Source organism: Phodopus roborovskii, unplaced genomic scaffold (assembly GCF_943737965.1).
Source record: "Phodopus roborovskii unplaced genomic scaffold, PHOROB, whole genome shotgun sequence".
NCBI classification, from domain to species: domain Eukaryota; kingdom Metazoa; phylum Chordata; class Mammalia; order Rodentia; family Cricetidae; genus Phodopus; species Phodopus roborovskii.
Window position 1 is genome coordinate 4623119 of NW_026125506.1, and position 25046 is coordinate 4648164.

At 51.3% G+C, this 25046-nt stretch overlaps 3 protein-coding genes across 3 annotated transcripts; 1 reads left to right on the plus strand and 2 right to left on the minus strand.

The window, feature by feature from the left end:
• Window positions 1-233: 233 nt before the first annotated feature.
• Gatc (glutamyl-tRNA amidotransferase subunit C) lies at window positions 234-5578 on the minus strand. The gene is made up of 3 exons (XM_051176502.1): window positions 5316-5578; window positions 1483-1586; window positions 234-405 (listed from the first exon to the last, which is right to left on the minus strand). Exons 1-3 carry the CDS (start codon window positions 5561-5563, stop codon window positions 350-352), a joined length of 408 nt encoding a protein of 135 aa, XP_051032459.1. The 5' UTR covers window positions 5564-5578; the 3' UTR covers window positions 234-349.
• A 49-nt stretch (window positions 5579-5627) lies between these two features.
• Triap1 (TP53 regulated inhibitor of apoptosis 1) lies at window positions 5628-7460 on the plus strand. The gene is made up of 2 exons (XM_051176507.1): window positions 5628-5812; window positions 6562-7460. Exons 1-2 carry the CDS (start codon window positions 5666-5668, stop codon window positions 6643-6645), a joined length of 231 nt encoding a protein of 76 aa, XP_051032464.1. The 5' UTR covers window positions 5628-5665; the 3' UTR covers window positions 6646-7460.
• Window positions 7461-10028: 2568 nt separating this feature from the next.
• On the minus strand, window positions 10029-12970 carry LOC127215993 (cytochrome c oxidase subunit 6A1, mitochondrial). Its single transcript, XM_051176504.1, has 3 exons — window positions 12826-12970; window positions 12546-12688; window positions 10029-10305 (listed from the first exon to the last, which is right to left on the minus strand). The coding sequence occupies exons 1-3, from the start codon at window positions 12929-12931 to the stop codon at window positions 10222-10224; spliced, it is 333 nt and encodes a 110-aa protein (XP_051032461.1). The 5' UTR covers window positions 12932-12970; the 3' UTR covers window positions 10029-10221.
• Window positions 12971-25046: the final 12076 nt, after the last annotated feature.

The window sequence follows — 25046 nt, forward strand, 5'->3', positions numbered from 1 at the left end:
ATTCCCAGACTATTACTTGACACTACTCAAGCCTTCCCATAAAGTGAGCCCTCTGGTAGGGATAAAGTAGGTACTCAGGAACAAATGAACATGGTTGGCTGCTCAAGTCAGTGGAAAAGGGACTAAAAATAGCTTTTCTTACCTGGTCTCCGGCAATCTATCTCCTAAGTAGACACAGAAAAACTCACATGGATACATTTTGATAGTTTTTTAGGAGATGTTTGTCATACAGAATAGGCCTCTGAGTACTTGGTCGGTTTCCTTGGAAGCAGGCTTGTGGTGTTCTGTTAGCTGGGTGTTTTCCAGCTCTGCTGTCAGCAAGAAACCATCAATGTCCAGTTTATAATAGCTACTCTGCTGTGGGAGGAGGGGTCTTGTTTACCATGTCTGGCAAAGAAATATTACCTGTTTGAAAACAAAAAAAATTATAGTTCAGCCTGCTGTCCAGCTGGCCCTCCTAAACTATGGTCACTTGGTTTCCATGGAAACAGTGGAAGTAGATATCAGTGCCATCCCTTTCCCCAACTCAATCAAGTATCAGTAACAGTTCAAGTGAAGCCACACCCACAGTTCAGCGCAGAGACAGCTGTGCATAACTGGCCATGTATATGCAGGCAGGAGGGAAGACCAATGAGCCTCGGCGCCTGGGACCCAAGGCCATGTATATGCAGGCAGGAGGGAAGACCAATGAGCCTCGGCGCCTGGGACCCAAGTGTGGGGCAGGGCCCTGTCTGTGTCATGTGACAGTGGATATATTCGATAAAGTGGCAACCACTGAGGTTAGAAAAGTCTTTCTCTTTAGCTAGCTGAGGCAAACATGGCAGAGTTAAGAATGTAACCCATGGGTGGTGGTGCACACCTTTATTCCCAGCACTCGGGAGGCAGAGGCAGGCAGATTTCTGTGAGTTCAAAGCCAGCCTGGTCTACAAAGTGAGTTCCAGAACAGCCAGTGTTGGTATACAGAGAAACCAAAAGTTTAACCTCTAAGCTTGTTGGCTTGGCTCACCAGAGCGTTGTTTGTCGGCTGCCTGTCTTGGTGTCTGCTATGGGGATAAAAGGGGGGGTTGCTCAGGCTTCCATTTTAAGTGTGTACAGGGAGTTTGGAAATGGCTAAGATACATATGGTTTACAGGCATGTTTCAGCTGGCCAACATGACACATTAATTTTTCTTACTTGAACTGATTGCCAATGCAAACTGAGGAAATACCAGGACAAGATGTCATACGTTTAAGTACTCTAAGCAAATAGGCTCAGGTTCCTCTGGCACCAGGAGAGCACCAGGGAATGCCAGGCAGGGTTCCAGGCCAGGGAGATAAGCTGCCTGCTGCACACAGGCGCACTCAGTCCTTGCTGACTGGCCCCTAAAGGTGAGGATGGCTCCTGAACTACTGTTATCGTAAGCCACCACCACTTGTGTGGGTTATCCTTTTTCCTTCAGTGCGTCTCAGTGACGATGTCTGACTGCTCCGGGTAACGCATACCTGGGGGCGCCACGAAGTACTCCTCCACCACGTAACGGGAGTTCCGTAGCAGCTCTCCAGCACACCCGCCCTCTGCTACCCTGTCAGACCTCAAGTAGAGACACCTGCAAAACCCACAGCTTGGAGTTACATTAGAGCACACAGGCTTCCAGAGAGGCAGGCCCAAAGAGCGACCTGCAGTCTGGGGGTCCCCCTGGCCACTGAGGTGAGCTGTAGTTATTCCCTGGGTAATTAGTATGAGCAGATGAATTTTGCTGAAGTGAAAGGGCAATCATGAAACAAGTGTATTAAATCTGGGCTGGAGTGATCTCAGTGCTCAGATGCCCTAGCTGCGCTTCCAGAGGACTTGGGATCAGTTCCCAGCACTTAATGGTGACTCACAACTGCCTATAACTCCAGTTCCATCCAGTTCCAGGGGATCTGATGCTTTCTTCAAAGGGTACTGCACACCTGTGGTACGTGTGTGTGTGTGTGTGTGTGTGTGTGTGTGTGTGTGTGTACAGGCACGCACCCACACACACACAAGTTTTAAACAAAGTATGTCAAAGATTGGTCAAGTGTCCCAGACTCTGCTTCACTGAGATGCATGTGCTCAACGTCAGTGATGTCACTGCCTAAGGAGACACAGGAAGTAACTGGATGGGGTGTGGAGGGGATGGAGGTTTTAACAGATGCAGCATGAATCCATGCAAGAAAACACAGCCACCTATAGGGATATACAGATGCCTGCCATTCAGCAAGATACATAATGAACAGTGGCATTAGGTGGTACATGCCAATAATGTGTGCACTTAGGTAGTTTAAGGTTAATGCCAATAGAGACTTTGTCTCAAAATAAAATACATCTTAATCCCAGCACTCAGGAGGCAGAGACAGGTGGATCTCTGTGAGTTTGAGGCCAGCCTGGTCTACAAGCTAAGTTCCAGGACAGCCAGGGCACAGAGAAATCCTGTCTTGAGAAAAAAAAATTATGAATATTTTTCTCTATGTGTACATCTAAAATATGTGCATTGCTTAGGTCAAGGCACTTGCCACCTGGCTTAACAAGCTGGTACACACATGGAAAGAGAATGGACTCCACCACACACACACACACACACACACACACACACACACACACACTGTAATTAGGTGATGGCACACTGCTTAACGTCCAACATTCGGGAGGCACAGGTGGGTGTGAGTTTGCAGCCTACATATTAAGCTCAAGGTAATAAGATTCTGTCTCAAAAAAATTCAAGTAAACATCTATGTTACAAACTAGTGAAACTAAATGGGAAAACCCTCAAACAGCTTCACTCTGATTTCAGAACATGAAAGTGACTTGCCACAATCAGCCTGCTTCTGGATACTCCTATTAAAAATACTCCACTCCCTGGGAGGCAGGCAGGCAGATCTCTGAGTTCAAGGCCAACCTGGTCTACAGAGCATGTTCAGGACAGCCACCCGAGAGACCCTGTCTCAACAATAAAAAGGAATCTGAACTCACTAGCAAAGGGGAGCTAACCCTAACAGAAGTACCCAACACAAAGCTAGACATTGCCATTCACGCTAAGGAACAGAGGGTTGGAATTGGTTCTAGGGCCTGGGTTTGGCTGCTCATACCCACAAGTGTGTACAACTCCAGTCCCAGGGAACCTTGCAGGCACCACCCTCTTCTGACCTCATAACAATAACACATTCAAGTCTGGCCTGGGGTGCTGGCGTTAATAAGGCCTATTTTTTTTTAAACCCTACACATGTCAAAATGACTAGTGGGATTCATTAACCTAAAACATGTAATTTCTGGGAAGAGATGCAGGCCACTGAATGCCAAGCGCACATTCCAGCCACCACATGCCAACTATTGTTTGTCTTTTTTTCCCCAACTCTTCTTTTTGGTTTTTTGAGACAGGGTTTCTCTGTGGCTTTGGAACCTGTCCTGGAACTAGCTCTTTTAGTAGATCTGGCTGGCCTCGAACTCACAGAGATCCACCTGTCTCTGCTTCCCGAGTGCTGGGGTTAAAGGCGTGCGCCACCACTGCCCTGCTCTTTAGGTACTCTTAGAAGTCAGAAAATACTGACTTTCAGGGAATTTTTTTTTTTTTTTTTTTTTTTTTTTTGTATGGGGCAGAAGTATGTACTGTGGTATGCATGTGGAGGTCAGGACAACTTGTTCGAGTCTGCTTTCTTCCACCATGTGGGTCTTCAGGGTCAAACTAAGACCATCAGGTCTGGCAGCAATTAGTGTCGCCCACTGACCCATCCCACCCTCAGGCTCCGTAGTACTTCTCTGCCCCAAACAAACGGATGGAACGTTCATTTAAGCATTTACCAAGTATTTACTCAGTGCTAGACACCAAAAATCATCAATGCATGGGACACAGATAAACAGGGGGAGGGGCAGAGAAATAACATTCAAGTAGATAAGTCGTGATTGGCAGCTCTTTTGAGTATCACCAGAATCACAAAGAACATAACTGTATAAAGGAACGAAGACTTAATGCAGTTGGCAGTTAAGAAGAAAGGAAGCTAAGTAGAAGAGTAAGTGAGCTAAAGAGCTGATTAAACAAGGGCTGCGGATTAAAAAGCAACAGGGAGGGAGAACCCAGGAAGCTAAAGGACAGGACAGTGCTGGCTGAGAGAAATGCGCAGGGACACTGACAGACGGTGGATTCCCTGCAGGCCACGAGGAAACTTATTTTGGCTCTATCAGAAGCAGTGACATTCCCTGAAGGACCTGGTAGGGAAAATGCTATCAGGTTTCTGCTGTGAAGTGCTTGCTGGATAACATTAGGCAGCAGTGTTAACCTCTCTGGACCCGAGCGGAGCGGCATCAGAGCAAAGGCCGGAAGGAACCAAAGGCTGGAAGGCGAGGACAAAAACAGGAAGCTGATAAAATTCACAGTCACTAAGACACTGGAAAGATGAAAGATGGCCCGGGGGTTAGCGCTGGTCACTCTCCCAGGGGAACCAGGTTTGATTGCCAGCACCCACTTGGTGGCTTACAATCAATCCAGTGTAACTCCAGTTCCAGTGGATTCTGAACCCGTTTCTGACCAGACACGTGGCATACAGACATACAAGCAGCCCAAAGCACACACACACACCTTCAAGCTAAGAATGGTTCTGCACACCCATAATCCCAGCACTTGAGAAACTGAGTAAGGACTGCAAGTTCGAGGCCAGCCTGAGATACATAAGCACGGTGGTTGGAAGGTGGAGGTATGAGGAGGATCAGTCATTCAAGGTCATCCTTAGCTTGTCTGGTCCACATGAGACCCTGTCTCAAAAGAAGTGAATAAAATGAGGAGACAAATGCTGTGTGTGATGATACGGGCCTATACACGGAACTAAGGAGGAAGCAGCTAGATAACCTTGGTTTCAAAGCTAACCCACGGCACAGCCAGATTCTGTTTCAAAAACAGATGGAACATAGCTTATATGTTATTTGAATATGCCGTACTAGCATATGAACTGACTTAAGAAGGTCTCCAAAATATATACTTCTTTCCGATATTTAACCTGATGATCAGGTGCAAACACCTTAGAGGGAATGAGCGTGCTTGCCGAGAAGCAGTTCCGGAGGCCAGAACAGAGCGAACAGCACGCGGAGAGGATGAGCAGGGGCCCTGGGGCCCTGTGAAGACGGGATTCGAAGGCGGTGACTGAGAAGCAGCGCGGATTTGTTCCTACTAACCCCGACACTAGGAAGGCTAGAGGAGTCCACGCGGGAGTAGCGGGATCGATCTGTCATGAGCTGGTGGGGACAGTGAAGGCATCCCACGGTGACCGCAAGTTCCCAGTCATGCAAAGGACACCGGAACGGCCTCCCCGGAGCATCCGGAGTTTACCTGTCCTCCAGGACGGACTCCAGGGGCTCCACCCCGTCGGTGTCCACGGCGTGCAGCTGATCAGCGAAGGCGATGGCTTTCTCCAGCCGGGCCACCGCCTCGCGGCTGCCGAAGTTCACCAGCGCCAGCCGCTGCAGGTGCTCGATCTTCGCGGCCGGCACCTTTTCCTGTGCTCCCGCTCCGGAAGCGAAGCCTCGGCCCCGGTGCAGGGGAGCCCCGAGACGCACCCGCACTGCCCGCGCCCACATGTCTTCGCTTCCCGGCCTCCGTAGTGACGAAGGCGGGGGCGACGCGCGCGCGATGCGACGACGTCAGAGTGCGCCGCCGCCGCCGCCGCCGCCGCCATCGCCATGAACAGCGTCGGGGAGGCTTGCACTGACATGAAGCGCGAGTACGACCAGTGCTTCAACCGCTGGTTTGCCGAGAAGTTCCTCAAAGGGGACGGCTCCGGGGACCCGTGCACCGCCCTCTTCAAGCGCTACCAGCAGTGCGTCCAGGTGAGCCTGCCCGCGGCCCGGCTCGGCCTTGCACGCGTGCCCTGCTTGCTGCGGAGCACCGTGGCATCCTGCGGCTCGTTTCCCTCTGGTGCTCTTCCTATGGAGTCGGCGTGCTCCTTCCGTGTGTGTGGACTCCGGGGGACTCAGAAACAGTGATTGGTGCCAATGCACCAGCGTCCGCTGACCTAGGTTGTCTCCGTTGTTGTAGGGGCGGAGTGTGCTGTCTTTAGACTGTTTGTTTTGTCATGATCGCTTTATTTGCCCGGGTTTTCTCCACCAATTCCCAGTTGCAGCGGGTAAGGTCTGATTCCAGACTAGTAGTAGATGCACTTTCACTAACTTAACCTACACAGCCTCTCATTCCCAGGAGCGATTTTTTTTTTTTTAGCCAATTCGCGGACAGTGAAGGTGCCTCAAAGTCTCGTAGCGGCTGGTGCTAGAATAGATTTGGACACTCGCTAAGACAAGGTAGTGAGTGGTACCTCCTGTCTCTGCCTCCCAAGAGCACGTGTGCATACCACCCAGGGCATTACCATCTTTCCGGTGGCGCTTTGTTAAACAATTCCGAGTCAGAGGCAGACAGATATGTGTGAGTTCCAGGCTTGCCGGGGCTACACCGTGACACCATGTCTCAAGTGTCCCTTGAGTTGTGGGTTTCAAACCTTTCCAGAAAGTTCACTTTGGTTTCCTTCTGTGCTATTCCACTGCAGGTACAAAAGATTAACTTTTATATTATTTTCTTCTTTCAGAAAGCAATAAAGGAGAAAGAGATTCCCATAGAAGGACTGGAGTTCATGGGCCATGGCAAAGAAAAGCCGGAAAACTCCTCTTGACCTGCCTGTCACTTGGGAAATGTCAGTCCATTGAGAGACCTCTGGATTTTGTCCGCTAAGACTGTGACACTAGTCAAGGGATGGAGGAGTTAAAAGGAGAGTTTTGTTTCTTCCTTTTTGGTATTCTCTCCTTTCTAAGGGCAGCTGTCACTCTGGCTCACTCTAAGACAGTTTGACTCTGCTGGCATCTCGAAGGGACTCCCTGTGCTACAATGGAAACGCTTCTGGGGATTTGGTTACAATACGTGGTTTGGAATCAGCCTTAACTGGTCCTTGGATGCAGATAATGATAAAGTGGTCACGATCACGCTTGCCTGGCAGCTTCTGCTGCAGAGGAACTGCATGGGAGTCATCGTTCATGTGCGCAGTCGGTCAGGACCTTTTTCCTCTCAGGGAGCTGATGCTCTGAAAAGGGATCTGGACACAACAGTTTCAATCAATCACTGCTTGGGAACTTGATTGTATTTTTATAATGACAGTTACAAATGCTGGCAGCCTGGGTTGGTGAAGTAAAGGACAGCTTTACTTGGCTCCTGCCTTAACAAGCAAGGAAGGTGTGAAAGCTTCAGAAATGACAAAATCATCACTTTGGAGCTCACAGAGCCAGCTCCTAGCTGCAGCACCTGGAGTGTCTGTGGAAGAATCACCTACATCACAGCCTCCATGTCGCCAGTTTTCAACTCCATGAATTAATGTCCATCTGCACATCATTTAATTGTGTCTGGCTGAGTGGAGGAGAGGTGCTAACTTATCTGCTTATCATACCCTAAGTCTGTAATCATGAAAATGGAATAAATTCTAAAATTCAGATTTTACTCTCTGCTGCTGGAACTGTGCACTTCATAGAACACTTATTACACATTTGCTTTGTAACTTGATGATTTGTTTAAGCGTTGGTGGCTGACACAGCATGTAGGTCAGGAATCTGACCTTTAGGCTGGCCCCCTGTCTCTGCCTTCAGCTTGCTGGGATTACACACATGCACTATGATACCCAGCTTGTATAAACAGCTTCTTTATATTTAATTTGACCAATCCTAATGTCATTCCAAAACATTTTACATTTACATTTTTAGAAAAGATATGGATGTAAAAAAAATGTATTTTTCCACTGGTTGAGGGTCACTGTCCAAGAGAACACAGACTGTTGAGACCCTGTGTGAGGGAAACCAGCAGGCTAAATAAAGTACACGTGTTCTAAACTCAGACTGGCCCCACCACCCCGCAAGAACACACCAGAACAGATTTTTTAACTTTTATTTTGGCAGTTTCATGTACCCAGGCTGGCCTCAGTCGGATAACATTTGCCCCCACTGTTGAGTGCTGGTATTTCGAATATGTTCCTCTACATCCAAATTTACAAACTTCTAAACAATTAATTTTATTTTATATGCATTGGTGTTTTACTTTCATATATGTCTGAGGGTGTGGAATCCCCTGGAGCTGGAGTTACAGCTGGAGTTGTGAGCTGCTTTGTGGGTGTTGGGACCTGAAACCGTTCTCTGGAAGAATTGTTAAGTGCTCTAAGCTCTGAGCCACCTCTTAAGAGAATTTTCCTCTGTATTTTTTGTTACGTTTTGTCTGTGCGTATGTACACGGAGTAGGTTCTCTGCCACCTGGGTCCTTGGAATCCAACTCAGGCCATCTGTCTTGTTACGTGCCTTTACCAGCTGAGCCATATCTATATCTATTTTTTGAGCAGTGGTCTCCTATAGTCCAGGCTGGCCTTTTTTTTTTTTTTTTTAATATATTGCTTTGGGGCCTGTCTCTGTCCTGGAATTGCTCTGTAGACTACGCTGGCCTTGAACTCTTGAGGTCTGTCTGCCTCTGCCTCCCAAGTGCTGGGATTAAAGGCTGGCCTTGAATTTAATGGATAGTTGAACATGACCTTGAACTCTGATCCTTCTGCACAACTCTCGAATGCTGGGATTTAGTTAAGATCACACTTGACTTATGTGCTGTGGGGGGGGGGGGTCAAACCCAGGATTTCATGTGTGTAATCTTTACCCCCAGACCATTTTTTGTTCTTGTTTCCCCTATTTATGTGTATGAATATTTTGTTCACATGCAAGTATGTGCCTGTTGGATCCCCTGGAACCATTATGTGAGTGCTGGGAACCGATCCCAGGCCCTGTAAGAATAAGCACTCTTAACCATTGAGCCATCTGTCCAGCCCCCATTTTTTTGGTTTTAGGCAAGATTTCCTGTAGCCCGGGCTGGCCTCAAACTTGGCATGTAGATGAAGTCTTGCTCCTTTTGCCTCAACCTCCCATTGCAAGGATTACAGGTGTGTACTACCATACTGGGACCTCTGAAGAGCAGCCAGTGCTCTTAACCTGTGAGCCATCTCTCCAGCCCTAGTTCCAGAGAGTTTAAGTCCATGATCATCCTGTCAGGAAGCATGGCAGCTGACTGGAGGGCATGAAGCTGGAGTACAGGCAGAGAACTTGGATCCTGCTGCACATGCACAGAGCTAACCAGGAATGGTGTGGTTTTTGAAACCTCAGCCCGTCTGCCCCCAGTGACACTGCCCTCCAGCAAGGCCATGTCCCCAACCCTTCCCAAACAGTTCGTCATGTGTACATGTGGATGTAGGTTCTGGGTATGGGACTCAATGTCAGACTCGTTAGCAAGACCCACCAAGTCTACCAGCTGAACCACCTCAAGGGTTCTCCCCTTTAGGACAAGTCTGGACTGCAGCCTAGACTAGCTATGAACTATGGCAGTCCCCTGACAGACTCCTCCCAAAGCCCTAGGTGTTATAATGTGCACCACCATGGCCTTTCAGTCTTGTTTTGAGGGGTGGGTGGGTGATGGTGATCACTTTCGGCTTAGATGACAAAGGCATTCAGTCCTTAACTTTCAGAATAGTCTTAAGAACCCCTGAAATAACGAGATGGTGGTGACATACACCTTTAATCCCAGCACTCAAAAGACAGGCAGATGGATGTCTGTGAGCTCAAGGCCAGCTTAGTCAACAGAGTGAGTTCCGGGAGAGCCAAGGATACACAGAGAAACCCTGTCTCTAAATACAAACAGGAAGTCATGGTGTGGCGGTGTGTAACACAAAAACTAAACGACCCAGAGACTGACACGGGGGTTGGGTCTGTGTGGCTAAGCGGACCTGCCACTTGCTCTTTTGCCCAGCCCTTGACATCATCACAGGCCCTGTATGGGTGGAAGCAGCAGCCACTCTTGACCTTTCAGGGTGTCAGGGAGCCCATCCCAATAGGTAACTGCTCTGTGCTGTTGGCTTACCCACCCTAAGCATGAGAAAGCAACACAGAACCAAGCATAAACTGCACTCGGCAGGCTAAACTAGGTCTGAAGTACTGTAAACGAGCAAAGTAATAGCATTTCTGAGAATAAACAAAGATGTCGACATCCAGCTTTAAGTTATTTATTCAAGCCATCTCCTCTTACAAGCAAAGGGATGGTGGAAGATCGGTGTAACTGTCACCGATTTGATACAGGAAAGGTGAGCTTAGTGCCCCATGCGCTTCCTGGTCCACACAGAGTAACGGTCCAAAGCAGTGCTGTGGTCCCTTGTTGCCTGGGGGAACGGCCTGGGTTCTCTTTACTCATCTTCATAGCCAGTCGGAAGTGGGTTCACATGAGGGTTGTGGAAGAGGGTATGGTTACCATCTCCCCAGGGGAAGGGCTGTGAAATGAAGATGTCAATTAGATGATTCCAGACAATACTCACAATTTGGCACAAACTGCTTGAAACATGATACATAAAATCAAAATGAAAACCAGTTTTTTAACAGTACAATTTCAATGTTTCCACAGCCTTTCCCCTTAGATTTATTGATTTGTGTATTTTATGATGAGTGCTCTGTCTTCATGCACACAGAAAAGGGAATAAGATTACAGATGGTTGTGAGCCACCATGTGGTCGCTAGGAATTGAGCTCAGGACCTCTGGAAGAGCAGCAGTGGAGAGCCGTGGCTCCAGCCCCCAGCTTTTCCATAACTGAAGTGTGTTCTAATAGACAGTAACAAAAGCAAGCTCCAGACGGCTACTTGGGGAAGGAGACAGCTCTGCAGCAGGTACTGTACTGCGTTTCAACAGCGCCCAAGCCTGCCCCCCGCACCCACACGAGGCGGCTATTAACTGCCTGTACTGCAGCCCTAGGGATCTGAAGCACTCCCTGGCTTCCTTGGGCATGCACACATTTAAATTTTTTTTTTTATTTATTTTTTTTTTTTTTGTCGAGGCAGGGTTTCTCTGTGTAGCCCTGGCTGTCCTGGAACTGTCTTTTGCTCTTTTGTATACGAGGCTGGCCTCCACCTCACAAGACACACCTGTCTCTGCCTCCCGAGTGCTGGGATTAAAGGCATGTGCCACCATGCCCAGGTTTTTTTTTTTTTTTTTTTTTAAGTTACCACTGAGCCATCTCTCCAGCCTCTTCCCACTATGTTTGGAAAGCGCTGCTCTAGGTCAGTGGCTCACAATCATTCTTCGGTTTTTCGAGACAGTCCCACTTAGCCCAAGCTAACCTCGACTTCACAATGTACCAGAGAATGACTCTGGGCTACTGACCCCCTTGTGCTGAGATTACAGACCCGAGCTAGCACCCTGGCTCCCAGGGCAGAATGTGCAGCATCATATTCCGACATTCAAGAGGGGGTGGTACTGCCATCTAGTGGCAGAGCCCAGGGCAGGATGCTGTCAAACACCGTTCCCTCCGTCCTTCCTCTTCCCCTCCACAAGAGAGGCCCTCACTGAACAGCTCTGGCTGTCCTGGATCTCAGAGATCCACCTGCCTCTGCCTCCCGAGTGCTGGGACCAAAGGCGTGCGCCACCACCGCCCGGCCTCGGTGACACAGTTTTTTAAGGAACAAGAAGACGCCTTGTTGAAAGGCATCAAGTGACGGACACCAGACCGGGAACAGGCAGTCGGGTCGTTAGGCCCCCAGCATGCCAGATGCCGAGATCTGGAATCACCGTCAGAGCTCGCCGCTCTCAAAGGACACCCCAAACGCCCAGGCTTTCACGCACAAAACGGCTGCTCCTGAGCTGCACCGGGAGACAAGGCGTGCCATTTACCGGGGGACAGGAAGACCAAGGCGCGCAGACGGTGTGACCTTTAAGTTGAGGCGTGTGCCACGGGCTGGCTTCCTCCCCGCAGGCACAACGGGAGCAAACAGAACGTTTCTGTTTGCGCGGAAAGGCAGCCGAGGCCCCAGCCGGGGCGGCGCCCTGCACTAACGGGATCGGGCCCGGCACTAACCGGACCCGGCCCTGCACTAACCGGGGCGGCCCTGCACTAACCGGATCCGGCCCTGCACTAACGGGATCCGGCCCTGCACTAACCGGATCCGGCCCTGCACTAACGGGGACCCGGCCCTGCACTAACGGGGGTCTGGGGATCCGGCCCTGCACTAACGGGGATCCGGCCCTGCACTAACGGGGGTCTGGGGATCCGGCCCTGCACTAACGGGGATCCGGCCCTGCACTAACGGGGGCGGCCCGGCACTAACGGGGATCCGGCCCTGCACTAACGGGGATCCGGCCCTGCACTAACGGGGGTCTGGGGATCCGGCCCGGCACTAACGGGGATCCGGCCCTGCACTAACGGGGATCCGGCCCGGCACTAACGGGGATCCGGCCCTGCACTAACCGGATCCGGCCCGGCACTAACGGGGATCCGGCCCTGCACTAACCGGATCCGGCCCGGCACTAACGGGGATCCGGCCCTGCACTAACCGGATCCGGCCCTGCACTAATGGGATCCGGCCCTGCACTAACCGGATCCGGCCCTGCACTAACGGGATCCGGCCCTGCACTAACCGGATCCGGCCCTGCACTAACGGGGATCCGGCCCTGCACTAACGGGATCCGGCCCTGCACTAACCGGATCCGGCCCTGCACTAACCGGGGCGGCGCCGCGCCTACCTTGGTCCTGATGCGCAGGTGCGGGTAGGCGACGAACTCGGGCCTCTCGTGCTCCCCGTGCCGCGACTTGAGGAAGACGTTGAGCATGCTCACTCCCACCCCGGGCAGCGCCACGAAGAAGGTGAGGGCCTTCCACATGCGAGCTGCGGCGGGGACACGACGTGAGCGCCGGCCTCCCCGCTCCCCGCTCCCCGCTCCCCGCGGGCCTCCCGCCAAGGTCACGGCCCGCACACGCCGCCCGAGCGCCGCGGAGGCCCCGCCCCCACCCGAGCGCCCCTACCTGAGCCCTCCTCGCCGTGGGCGCCGCTCGACATGGGCCGCCCCACCCGCGGGAGGGCCCGGACCAGCAGCCCCGACAGCCGCGACGCACACACGGACGCCACCATCTTGGAACTACCCCGGCGCGCCGGAAGCGGAAGTGGCGCGGCGGCGAGGCGGGAGCGCGCATGCGTCCCGCCCCGCCCCCCCAGCGCCCCCGCCCCGCCCCGCCCCGCGCCCCGCCCCGCCCCGCGCCCCGCCTCCCTCCTGCCTGCTGCTGGCTGGAACGTGGTGGGCGAGCTGAGCTGGGGCAGGAGCTTGTGCGGCTTTATTTATTCATTCATTCATTCGTTTGTTTGTTTGTTTGTTTGTTTGTTTTAATTATTTAAAATTAATTAATGTATTAAGTTGCTACCTCCTTTGGAGTCCCTGGACAAATCACGATGTCGGATGCCTTCTAATCCTGCGTTTTCCAAGGCTGGTCCTTGTTCTCACTCACCCTTCAAGACAGTTATCTCCGTCTTCTGTATAGACTGTATAGTCGCCCTGTGTAGACCGTAAAGCCTGTGATGCTCAGATTTTTGTCAGCGGTGCAGTCTCAGAGTTACTTGCCTGGAATGGTGCCCACCCAACCGTGCCCAGCAGCTGCTTAATACAATTTAATTAATGGATGTGTGAATCCATGATTTGTTTGTTTGGTTTGGTTTTTCGAGACAGTTTCCCTCTGTAGCCTTGGCTGTCCTGGAACTCTCTCTGTAAACAACAGGCCTCACTAAAACTTGCTGTTTCAGGTAGCTGACCATCAAGCCACCCACCAGGATCTTCATACCTGTGTCCCTGGCTCTGGGATCATAAAGGTACACTGCAGATGTCCAAACTCAGGGCCTTATACATACATAGCAAGTGCTTAATCCACTGAACCGCCTGCCCAGACCACTAACTTCGTTCTTTTTTTTTTTTTTTTTTTTTTTTTCAGATTATTTGTGCTGGGCTTGGTGGCACACCCTTAATCCCATCGGGAGGCAGAGGCAGGCAGACTTCTGTGAGTTGGAGGCAAGCCTGGTCTACAAAGTGAGTTCCAGGACATACAGGGCTACATAGGGAGACCCTGTCTCGAAAAATTAGTTATTTCTTTTATGTGTGTGTGCCTGCTTACCTGTATGTGCACCATGTGTGTGCAGTGCCCACAAAGGCCAGAAGAGGGCAGCAGATACTCTGGAACTGGAATTACGGGCTGCTGAAACCCACCGGATATAGGTTCGAGGGATAAAATGGATCTTTTGCAAGAGCAGCAGGTGCTCTCAACGGCTGGCCCGCATCCTCTGTCTTTTGTTTTGTTTTAGACAGGTCACTTTTGGTTTGGCTTGGTTGAGTGTTTTTAGACAGCTTCTCGTTCTGTAGTCCAGGCTGACTTGGAGGCCCCTGTGTGGCCAGGGTTGCCCAGAATTCACTATGTAGCTCAAGCTGATCTTGAACTCATGGTAATCTTCCTGCCTCAGCCTCTCACGTGCTGGGATGAAAGGTGAGAGCCCCCACAAAAGCTGGCTGTGTGGGTTTGTTGTCGTTTTTGAGACAGGGTATCACTACGCAGCCTCTAACTGACGCCTTCCAGGTGTAGGGATTACATGTGTGCAACACTCATCTTCTCTGTCCTTGGGACTGTTTTACCAGAGTGGCCTTCCTCGGTCATCTTTAAGCAGAACAGTTCCTCCCTGTGTGACACTCTAGCTGCCTCCGGGTGCCTTATCTACTCCATCGTACTTACTGCCATCTGTTATGTTAAATATTTATGGGATTAGTGTCTGCCGTCCTCCATTAAACACCACAGTGGCAGGGACTTGGTTTTGTTTACTGCTGTGACCCCAGCATTTGTCCCACGACAGGCACTGACTGATGACGTCAGTCCCCACCTGGACCCTGTTAGGTGGATGCTGTCTTCATTGTTTCAGATCGTGAACCTGAGCATCTGGGATGTTCAGGGAAACCACTGGAGATGGTACAGTCTTAGGTCAGCGGTGGACCCAGGGAGGCTGGGCCTCTGCCTGCCGGCTTAGCCAAGGAGCTACACAGGGGCTGCTTAAGGGGCAGAATAACAACTCCCAGGAGCTAACTGGGCCAAGCTCTTGCTGAGCTGATGTGCGGATCAGAACAGGGAGGGGATAGCAAAGCCCGTCATGATAGCACAGGGAGTCTGAGGCAGGAGGATGGCTAGCTTAAGGGAAATATCAGTAGAGCCTGGGAAGGGTGTGGGGTCTCAAGGAGTTGTGTGGGGTGGGGGTGGGGGATAAAGAGAGCTTGATAAGTGCACATCATATACTGCATGCTGAGCTCTCCTAATAGATGTAGTTAATAGCAGCCAATCAGAAATGACCATCTCAAAACGTTCTGACCTCTGCGGAAATATTTCAAGTCGTCCTTGAAAATGGACCAGGCCACCAAACATCTTCTCGGCACACTGAGGTGGCATTTCTACACATGCTACCTCTCACTGCTTCCCAGCCCCTGGGACTGACTAGGCTCTGTGCAGGGAGCCTCCAAGGCCATTGCCAGGCAGCCCTGGGTCTGATGTCATCCTCTCTAGTAGCTGGTGATGTTGACACAATGCTGGAACCACAGAGCCTATCTCTGCTGTACTGTTTTCTGGGACAAGGAGCTGGTGGGTGAATAGCTCCATAGTGGGACAGCTCACGGTGGTGGAAGAGGGTTTGGCGTGACCCTGGCTAAGAACAGCACTTGCTTAGGAGGAGACCATATCTGGGTTATCCTGCCTGCTACTTCTATTGCAAATTCTGTCTCTCTATCTCTCCCTTTCCCTTTCCCTTTCCCTTTCTCTCTCTCTCTCGGTTTTTGGAGACAGGGTTTCTCTGTATTGCTTTGAAGCCTGCCCTGGAACTTGCTCTGTATACCAGGCTGGCCTCGAACTCACAGAGATCCACCTGCCTCTGCCTTCCGAGTGCTGGGATTAAAGGCATGAGCCACCAAAGCCTGGCTTAAGAGCTCTTTTTATTCCTGGACGAATATACAGTTGTCTACCAGGAGACTGATTCTAGAAGGTATTGAAGCTCGAAAGATGCTGGGGATCCAACAGTGGCCTGTCTCGAAGGCGGTACATGTGAATGTGTTGTGACAATCAGTGTGATGGGTTCTACAGCTAGGGGACAGGAAAACATGAATCATTGATGTTGAGTTCAAGTCTCACATCTGCCACTAAGCTATACAACCATCCACAAGTCACCCGTGAAAGCCCCACTTGTGAGCTGGGGACATTCTGTGGGCTTGGGATTATTGACTTAGCTGGCATTTATTAAACACCATGTAACAGGCTCTTCGCCCATACTCATTTCTTGGTCAGAACATGTTGACATGGGTGTTAGGCTGATCCATTCAGTAGATGAGGCAACTGAGGTCTAGTGTGGCTAAGTCATTGACCTAACTTTCACCCTTTAAGTGATAAAGCCAGTGTTCAAATCCACAAGTTTGGCTCCCAAGTTTTCACACTGAACCACTATGAAAAGCTGCATCAAGGGGGCTGGAGAGACGTTGACTCAGCCATCGGGAGCACCTGTGTAATCCTAAAGACTAGAGTTGTTAAATAACAAGCTCGGTGTAACTGCACATCAGAGGAACCTGAAGCCTCTCCAGCCAGCCACGTCCGGACGCTGAAGCAGATGCACATACTCACAGGTAAATAATGTCTTCAAGTTTTAGACTGGCAAGTGGCCCAGGGGGTAAGACACTTTCTGCCAAGCCTGAAGACCTGAGTTTGATGACTGGGACTCACAGGATAGAAGGGGAGAAATGACTCCTGAAAACTGTCCTCTGGTCTCCGCATGCGTGTGTGTGTGTGGGGGGGGTGCGCGCGCACATACAAATAAAGACGTGATTTTGAAAGCACCTTAAAAGAAACACTACATCAGTAACTCATGGGGTCGCAAAAGAGTGCCTGGCATGGAGGGTGAGTTCACCTGGGCAGGAGGGAGCCTCTGTGTGAGCTTGAGGCCAGCCCAGACCACTGTCACACACCTTTAATCCCAGCACTCGGGAGGCGGAGGCAAGCAGAGCTCTGTGAGTTCGAGACCAGCCTGATCTACATAGGGAGTTCTAGGCCAGCCAAGGCTATATAGTGGGACCCCGTCATGCTCAGATATTTTAACTCCCTCTGCCTCTTTCTTTTTCTCTCTCTTGTTTTTTTTTCCCCTGTGGTTTTTTTGAGAAAGGGTTTCTCTGTGGCTTTGGAGGCTGTCCTGGAACTAGCTCTTATAGACCAGGCTGGCCTTGAACTCACAGTGGTCTGACTGCCTCTGCCTGCAGAGTGCTGGGACCAAAGGCCCGGTCCACCAACTCCGGCTACTGTTTAGATTCTTACACTGTCCGTACCTGACTTCCTGCCCTGATTACACTTGGTACTCCCTCCCTCGCTCTCTGCCTGTTCCCCTGCTCCCCACCTCCTACAGGCAGCCTCTCCTGATTCCTTCCTGCCCTCTGGCTTCTGGTCGGCCAGTGATGTCTAAGGAGAAGAAGGTTCTATAACCTCAGCTCCACCGTTTGAGTGAATTCCAGGAGCTCCTCCTGACTTTTCCACCCACTGAGTTCCAGGGGCCGGTTCAAAGCAGGCACCACGCGCAGTCAGCCATGAAGCTGGAATTAGAGCCTGGTTCTGCTGCTTTGGTTGAATACATCTCTATTTTTCTGGGCCTCAGTTTCTTTTGCATAACAAAAGAAGTAATAGCACCTGCTATCGGTTTTATTCACAGGACTCGATGTGATTTATGTAAAGCATTTAGTATCTTGCTCAGCAAATAACAGCCGTCATTATTGATTTTCTTTGTTGTTTGGTTCCTTTGTTTTTAGACAGGATCTCACTTTGTAGCCCTGGCTACCCTGGACCTCTGTATATAGACCAGGCTGGCTTGGATCTCCTCAGAGATGCACCTGCCTCTGCCTCCTGAGATTAAATGCTTGTGCCGACAGGTGGATGCAGGATTTCATTCTGTAGCCTAGGCTGACCTAGAATCATCGTGAAGTGAATTCAGGCTGGCTTCTAACTTGCAGTGGTCCTCCTGACTCAGCCTCTCCAATAGCTGGCATTATAGACACACCCTACCCTGTTAGTATTAATCGTCCACAGTTACATTCAGTTAAAAATGAACCGGGCCGGGGGATGCAGTTCACTTGGTAGGGAGGGTAGGAAGTGCTGAGTTTGACCCACACACACACCTAATGATAAAACTGGGCATCAGGGAGTACACCAGCAATCCCAGCACAAGGAGTGGATTCAGGAGGGTCTGAAGCTCGACATCATCCTGGGCTACATAGCTAGCTGGAGGCCAGCCTAAAATACATGAGATCCTGTCTCAAAATTAAAAAACCAACCAACCAACCAACCAAAACAAAACAAATGCGTGGCATGTGAAGATGTGGAATTCGGAACTGAAGAGATGGCTTTTGGATGTAGATAGAGTACTTGCTGTTCTTGCAGAGGACGAGGGCCCAGGACCCGCATGGTGGGTCAGAACCGTCCATGAGTCCAGTTTCAGGGGATCCAAATAAACTCTTTTGGCTTCCGTGGGCACAGGTCTGGGCCTGCACATGGTACATAGGCACACACGCTGGCAAAACACTTATACAGGTAAAATTAGTAATAATAAAAACATGGCATACTGAAGTACATTGTATGCATCCCTGCCGTATTGCATTTAAACAAAATTTTAAAGAATAGAGTGTGCCTGCAAAATATCGTTTTTGAGAAACACCCGGTATAGCAACTATGCACACCTCTAATGGAAAAAAAAAAAGTCCTTCCACCAAAAACAGGCTGTTCGTTGCTACCAGGACTTCTGTTGCTCTCATCAATCCAGTAGACTATAAGTCACATGAGGACAAGCAGGAAAAGAACTGGCTCGGGCCGGGTCCTGCCCACCTGCGTCTGCAGTACCGCTCTCTCCCAGTGGGTGGCAGGCTCCTCATGCGGGCGCCGCCCCTAAAGTCTGGCCCAGGGAAGTCCTGCCTTCGACCTTCAACGTGGCTGGTCTGGTCTCAGGTTCCTGGAGGCAGGGAGAAAGGGAGGGCGGTGAAACCCGAGAAAGGAACAGAGGGGGCCAGCCAGGCCTCAACCTCAGGGGCTCTTCGGGTCTTCGCCCCCACACTGGAACAAGAAGAGAAATCTTGAAGGTTGGCACAGTAGTGCACCTGTTAACCCAGCGCCAGGGAAGCTAAAGAAGGACAATCAAAAACCCCGGACCGCGATGGAGGTGGTGGCTGGGGCACGCCTTTAGCCCCAGCCCTGGGGAGGCAGAGACAGGAGGATCTTTCTGAGTTTGAGGCCAGCCTGGTCTACAGAGTGAATCCCTGGGTGGGTGGGGGTGGGGATCTTCAGTTGTTCTAGTCAGGTCTGTGATTTCGGCTACTCTGGAGGCTGAAGCAGGAAGAGCACAAGTTCAAGGCCAGCCTAGGGTATAGAGTGACTTCCAGGCCAGTCTGGGCAATTTGGTAATACCTGTCTCAAATGCGAGGTAAACAGTCTACTGTTTACTCTCTAGGTGGTGTGGCACGTGATTTTAGCTAAGGTTGCCGCGTGTCACATGCTTTTATTCAGGGCCAGCCGGAGCTACACGGTAAGGTCCTGTATCAAAAAACGAGAAACAAAGGAATGTGAGTCAAAGGAAGGCTGAGGCTACAGCTCAGTGGTACAGCAATTGCCTAGCATGTGCGAGGCTCTGGGTTCGATTCCCCGGCACATCGACAAAATTTATCAGGAAAGAAGAAAAGGAAGGGGCAAAGGACTTGGAAGGAAGGTCTGCTGGTAAAGCGCTCGTCTCACTGGGCAAGGCCAGCGTTCAGTCCCCGCACAGCATAAAACCAGCCATGGTGTGGGCAGGAGCATCGGGAACAGTTACACAGCAAACCCGAGGTCAGCCGGGGCTATAGGAGAGCCTGTCAGGGTAGGGAGGTGTGGGATCTTCATTTCCCATGTAGGTGGGAGGTAGATAGGAAATACCAGAAGACCCACCCCTCCCCCTGGACCTGGGACTCTGAGCAAAAGGAAGGGACAGCTTTGAAAATCTGGGTAACTCAAAAGCCACTTGATAGCTTATTTGCTGTCCCTACGGGCAGTTCCTTTCATGTTACAGGTGGTGGCTGTGAGCGGCCTGGTGGGGAGGAGGCTGGGATTAAACCTCTTCCTCTGGAAGAGCAGTCAGTGTTCTTAACCACACAGCCATCTCTCCAGCTCTGTTTGTCTTTAAGTCAGTGTCTCACTATGCAGGTCCGGCTAGCCTTGAACTTACAATCCTCCTGTCCCAGTCGCCCACATTCTCTCTCTTCCTCCTTCGAGTTTATTTTTGTACTTTTATTCTGTCTCTGGTGTGTGTGTGTGTGTGTGTGTGTGTGTGTGTGTGTGTGTGTGTGTTCAGTCGCCACAGTGTATGTGTGGAGGTCAGAGAAAACTTTCAGGAGTTGGCTCTGTCCCTCTCACCACATGGGTCTTGGGGAATCGAACTATGGTTTTCAGGGTTGGTGGCAAGCACCTTTAGTCAGTGATCCATATCACCACCCCTTCTCTCTTTTTAATAATTATAGATCAGTAACCTGGGAAAAAGTTTAGTTAATAAAGTGCTTGCCTTATAAGCATTCAGACCCAAGTTCCATTCCTAGAACCTATGTGAGAAAAAAATTTTTTAAAAATTTTTTAAATGTATAAATGCAGCACTTGGGAAATGGAGATCACAGGGCCCCAGGAGCTCACCCGCCACTCTAGTTTACTCGATGGGACTGTGAAAGATAGCCCCAGGCCCTGAAGAATGACACCCAAGGTCATCCTCTGACTTTCATACACACGCACACACACACACACACACACACACACACGCAATGCACACAGGCGGGCACACACACACATGCACACACGCATACACACAGGGACACATGCACACACTAGCGCGCATGCACGCACGCACACACAAGCACACAGGCAGGCACACATGCACAGGAGCACACATGCATACATGCAGGCACACACACATGCACACACACACACACAATTATAGATATCATACGGTTGAAACAAGAAAGAACAAAAATCTCCCCTCACCCCTGTCCTGAACCCCAGTCTCCCCCTCACCCCTGCCCTGAAACCCAGTCTCCCGATCTTGAGTTTCCAATCCCCCTGCCTCCTGCTCTAGCGCTGGGGTCACGATGTGTCATCGCTGTAGTGCTGGAGTTCAAACCCAGGTCTTCCCGGGTGCCAGACAAGCGCTCTACCAACCGGGCTACACCTCCCACCCTGGAAGTGCCGAGGTTTTCATGAAGAGATCCTGGGAGTTGGATGCTGAGGCACACCCTGTAACCCTGGCATTTGGAAGGTAGATCTGAAGAGTAGTCCAAGGACAGCCTTGGCAACATAAATAGAGTTCGAGGTCATCCAGAGCTAGATGAAACAGTCTCAAAAAAAAAAGAAAAAATCCTAAACTAAACAACCAACCAAACAGCACAGAAGTTGGACGGCTGGGGAGATGCACAGTGGTTATTCCCAGCAGCCACTTGCTGGCCCACAACTTGGGGCAGCTTCCAGTTCCCGGGGGTCGGAAGCCGCTTCTGACTTCCTCAGGTACCAGCTGTGTAGGTGGCGCACAGACACACATGTGGGCAAAATGTCTGCACACATAAAATAGATAACTCTAAAAATAATACATAAACACAGGACCAAACAGCAGCAACAACAGAGGAAGGGGGGGAGAGAGGGGGGGAGAGAGAGGGAGAGAGGGAGGGATGGAGAGAGAAGGAGAGGGAGGGGGAGAGAGGGAGGGGAGAGGGAGGGAGGGATGGAGAGAGAGGGAGAGGGAGGGGAAGAGAGAGAGAGAGAGGGAGAGAGGGAGTGGGGAGAGAGAGGGAGGGATGGAGGGAGAGAGGGAGGGGGGAGAGGGAGGGAGGGAGGGGGAGAGGGCGCACCCATTTTCAGCCTCCCACGCCCACCGCTGAGCCTCTGAACAGGGAGGGCCACCTTCACATTTACTTGTGTGGGAACTAAGTGTCGTTTCTCTTTACTGTTTCCTTGGGTTGCCATTCAGGGACTCGCAGGGCCACTGTCCCCCACTCTGCGTGTCTCCCACATTGTGTTGTGTCTTCTCCCAGCTCCTTTGCCTCCAGCGTCTCTGCAAGGGCCTCATCTACCGAAATCTCCTGCCCCTTGATGACTCTCCCCTCCTTCCCTGCCCCTGCAGCCTCTGCCGACACCCTTCATGCACATTTCGTGGTGCTGTGTGACACACGAGGCTGCCTCCACGCCTGCCTCTCCACTGGAATACTCATCTCCGGCATCTCAGCTGGGTCTCATAATGGTGCCCGTAGCGTCTCGGCTCTCATTCCCGAAGTCTGGGCATCAGTCATTTCGCCATCTTCCACGTGTTCTTGCCTCCACCCCGCCTCTGCCTCGCCTGGACCACTGCAGTGGTTCCCACATTTGCTTCCCTCCTGAGACCCTCACCCCTGTCAACCCCTTCTCCATACAGCAGCTGCAGGACCCGGATCCCGCTACAGGGCAGACCCGGTGGTGGTATCTGCATCCCTCCTTGAAACCCTTCCGTGGCTGCCTGTCGCGCTTAGGGTAAACCCCAGACCCTGATGTCCAGTCCTCACCATCACCGCTAGACGCCTCACTTCATTCATCCCGAGTTATCTTCCCTCGTGTTTCTAAAACATGCCACGCCCTTTCCAGCCTCACAGCCCTGGTTCATGCCATTACCTCTGCCAACAGTGGTCCTTACCTCTTCCTCCTCCTTCCCCCCTTCCTCCTCTCTTCCTCCTCCTCCCCCCTTCCTCCTCTCTTCCTCCTCCTCCCCCCTTCCTCCTCTCTTCCTCATCCTCCTCCCCCCCTTCCTCCTCTCTTCCTCATCCTCCTCCCCCTTCCTCCTCTCTTCCTCCTCCCCCCCTTCCTCCTCTCTTCCTCATCCTCCTCCCCCCCTTCCTCCTCTCTTCCTCATCCTCCTCCCCCTTCCTCCTCTCTTCCTCATCCTCCCCCCCTTCCTCCTCTCTTCCTCCTCCTCCCCCTTCCTCCTCTCTTCCTCATCCTCCTCCCCCCCCTTCCTCCTCTCTTCCTCATCCTCCTCCCCCCTTCCTCCTCTCTTCCTCCTCCCCCTTCCTCCTCTCTTCCTCCTCCTCCTCCCCCCCTTCCTCCTCTCTTCCTCCTCCTCTCCCCCTGCAAGTCCATGCTGGGGATGAAACCTGGGGCCTATTGCGAACCAGCCAGGCACCATACCATTGAGCCATATCCCATCCACCATCGACTTATGAGACTACTAGAAACTCCATGTGAGCAGAGCTGTGGTTTGCTTATTTCTGTTATCCCACACCAAACACAGCCCTGACACAAACCAGTAATGTTGAATATATTAATTGCATTTTGCCATTCCTTCCTCTCAGGACAAAAGGAAATCTGTCTGCACAGTACTGTGGCCCACATCTGTAATCTCAGCACCCTGGAGTCAGAGACAGGGTTGAGAGTTGTTTCTGGGGCCAGGTCTCTCTGTGTAGCCCTGGCTGTCCCTAAACTCACTTTGTAGATCAGGTTGACCTTGAACTCACAGAGATCCAGCTGCCTTGGCTTTTTGAGTGCTGGGAATAAAGGTGTGCGCCACCACCGCTCCCAGTTTGGGGAATGAGATTTTGAGGTCAGCCTGGGCTGTAACGAGGTACAGTCTATAAAGCCTGGAAAAAAACAAACAAACAAACAGAAACTAGCTGTGTCAGGATTTAAATCCAGGTGTCTGCAGCCAAGGGGTCTTCAGTGAGGGAACTTGGTAGTGGGAGGCGCTCCTGAGCCACCTCTGTACAAAGCAGCTGGGCTTGGGGTCCCGTGACAGAGCCATTTCCCACTTACTCTGTTATCACCATTTCCTGCTGAGCACCAAAGGCTGCAGACAGATAGACTCTGTTCAGAGGCTTAGCCTTGGCCATGGAGACAGCACCCAGACTATGGGGTGACCTCCTTCAGACCTCCACAAACCCGCAGGCAGACCCCCTGAGTCAGCCGGTCAGTGCCTCCATATGATGGGGCTGTAAGCAAGTTTGTAGGACGATTTCTTAATTAGTGATTGATGGGGGAGGGCCAAGTCCATGGTGGGTGGGGCCATCCCTGGGCTGGTGGCCCTGGGTTCTATAAGAAAGCAGGCTGAGCAAGCCATGAGGAGCAAGCCAGTGAGCAGCACCCTCCATGGCCTCTGCATCAGCTCCTGCCTCCAGGTCCCTGCCCTGCATGTGAGTTCCCATCCTGACTGCCTTTGATGATGAACTGTGATGTGGAAGCTGAAGTAACCCTTTCCTCCCCCAGTTTCTTTGGTCACTGTGTTCATCAGAGCATTAGTAACCCTGACTAAGACAAGTTGGTACCTGGATAGTGAGTTATTACTGTGACAGAGCTGACCACGTGCTTTTGGGAGGATTGTGAAAGGACTTTGGATTTTTCTGCTAGGAAAGCCATTGATGTGGGAGGTGTGTGTATATATATATATGTGTGTGTGTGTGTGTGTGTGTGTATGTGTGTGTGTGTGTATGTGGGGTATGTGTATGTGTGTGTATATGTGTTTTGTGTGTGTGTATGTGGTATGTGGTGTGTGTGTGTATGTGACGTGTGTATGTGTATATGTGTGTGTGTGTGTGTGTGTATGTGTGTGTGTAAGCCAGAGGATGTCAGATTTCCAACTTTGTTGCCCTCAGTGACCTTCTAGTGAACTTGGATCTGGTCATTTTCCAGGCAGGTTGGCTGTCCAGCAAGTCCAGGTGATCCTCCTGCCTCAGCTCCCTGCTCCCTGGGGCTCAGGTGCATGCGGCCACCCCCAGGTTTTATGTGGATACTGAGGGTCTGAATTTGGGCACAGCAAGTCCTCTTACCCATGGGTCCATCCTCTGATGTCCACAGAGCATCCAACTCCATTCCCAATCACGTCATCAATTGCACGATTAGTGACTGAGAGCTGATGACTGGTAAACATAGTCACATGTCAGATCAGGAGCTGGCCACACTGGCACGCACACTCACACACACACATGCACGCACGCTCAGCCCACACACGCACGCACACGCATGCACCCACGCACACGCATGCACCCACGCACACGCATGCACCCACGCACACGCACGCACACACACACACACACACACACACACACACACACGCGCGCACACTCACACACACCATCAGGCCCAGCTCCTGCAGTGATTTCTTACTCAAACTGAGTTGGTTAGTCCAG

What these genes read in the sequence shown, in the direction of transcription:
- Gatc (XM_051176502.1), bottom strand. Translation starts at nt 5,563, where the DNA reads ATGTGGGCGCGGGCAGTGCGGGTGCGTCTCGGGGCTCCCCTGCACCGG. An exon ending in GAGTCCGTCCTGGAGGACAG is followed by an intron (nt 1,587 to 5,315) that starts GTAAACTCCGGA and finishes TGGGTTTTGCAG; the next exon opens with GTGTCTCTACTTGAGGTCTG. An exon ending in GTACTTCGTGGCGCCCCCAG is followed by an intron (nt 406 to 1,482) that starts GTATGCGTTACC and finishes GTTTTCAAACAG; the next exon opens with GTAATATTTCTTTGCCAGAC.
- Triap1 (XM_051176507.1), top strand. Translation starts at nt 5,666, where the DNA reads ATGAACAGCGTCGGGGAGGCTTGCACTGACATGAAGCGCGAGTACGAC. An exon ending in GCTACCAGCAGTGCGTCCAG is followed by an intron (nt 5,813 to 6,561) that starts GTGAGCCTGCCC and finishes TTCTTCTTTCAG; the next exon opens with AAAGCAATAAAGGAGAAAGA.
- LOC127215993 (XM_051176504.1), bottom strand. Translation starts at nt 12,931, where the DNA reads ATGGTGGCGTCCGTGTGTGCGTCGCGGCTGTCGGGGCTGCTGGTCCGG. An exon ending in CCACGGCGAGGAGGGCTCAG is followed by an intron (nt 12,689 to 12,825) that starts GTAGGGGCGCTC and finishes TCCCCGCCGCAG; the next exon opens with CTCGCATGTGGAAGGCCCTC. An exon ending in ACCTGCGCATCAGGACCAAG is followed by an intron (nt 10,306 to 12,545) that starts GTAGGCGCGGCG and finishes TTCATTTCACAG; the next exon opens with CCCTTCCCCTGGGGAGATGG.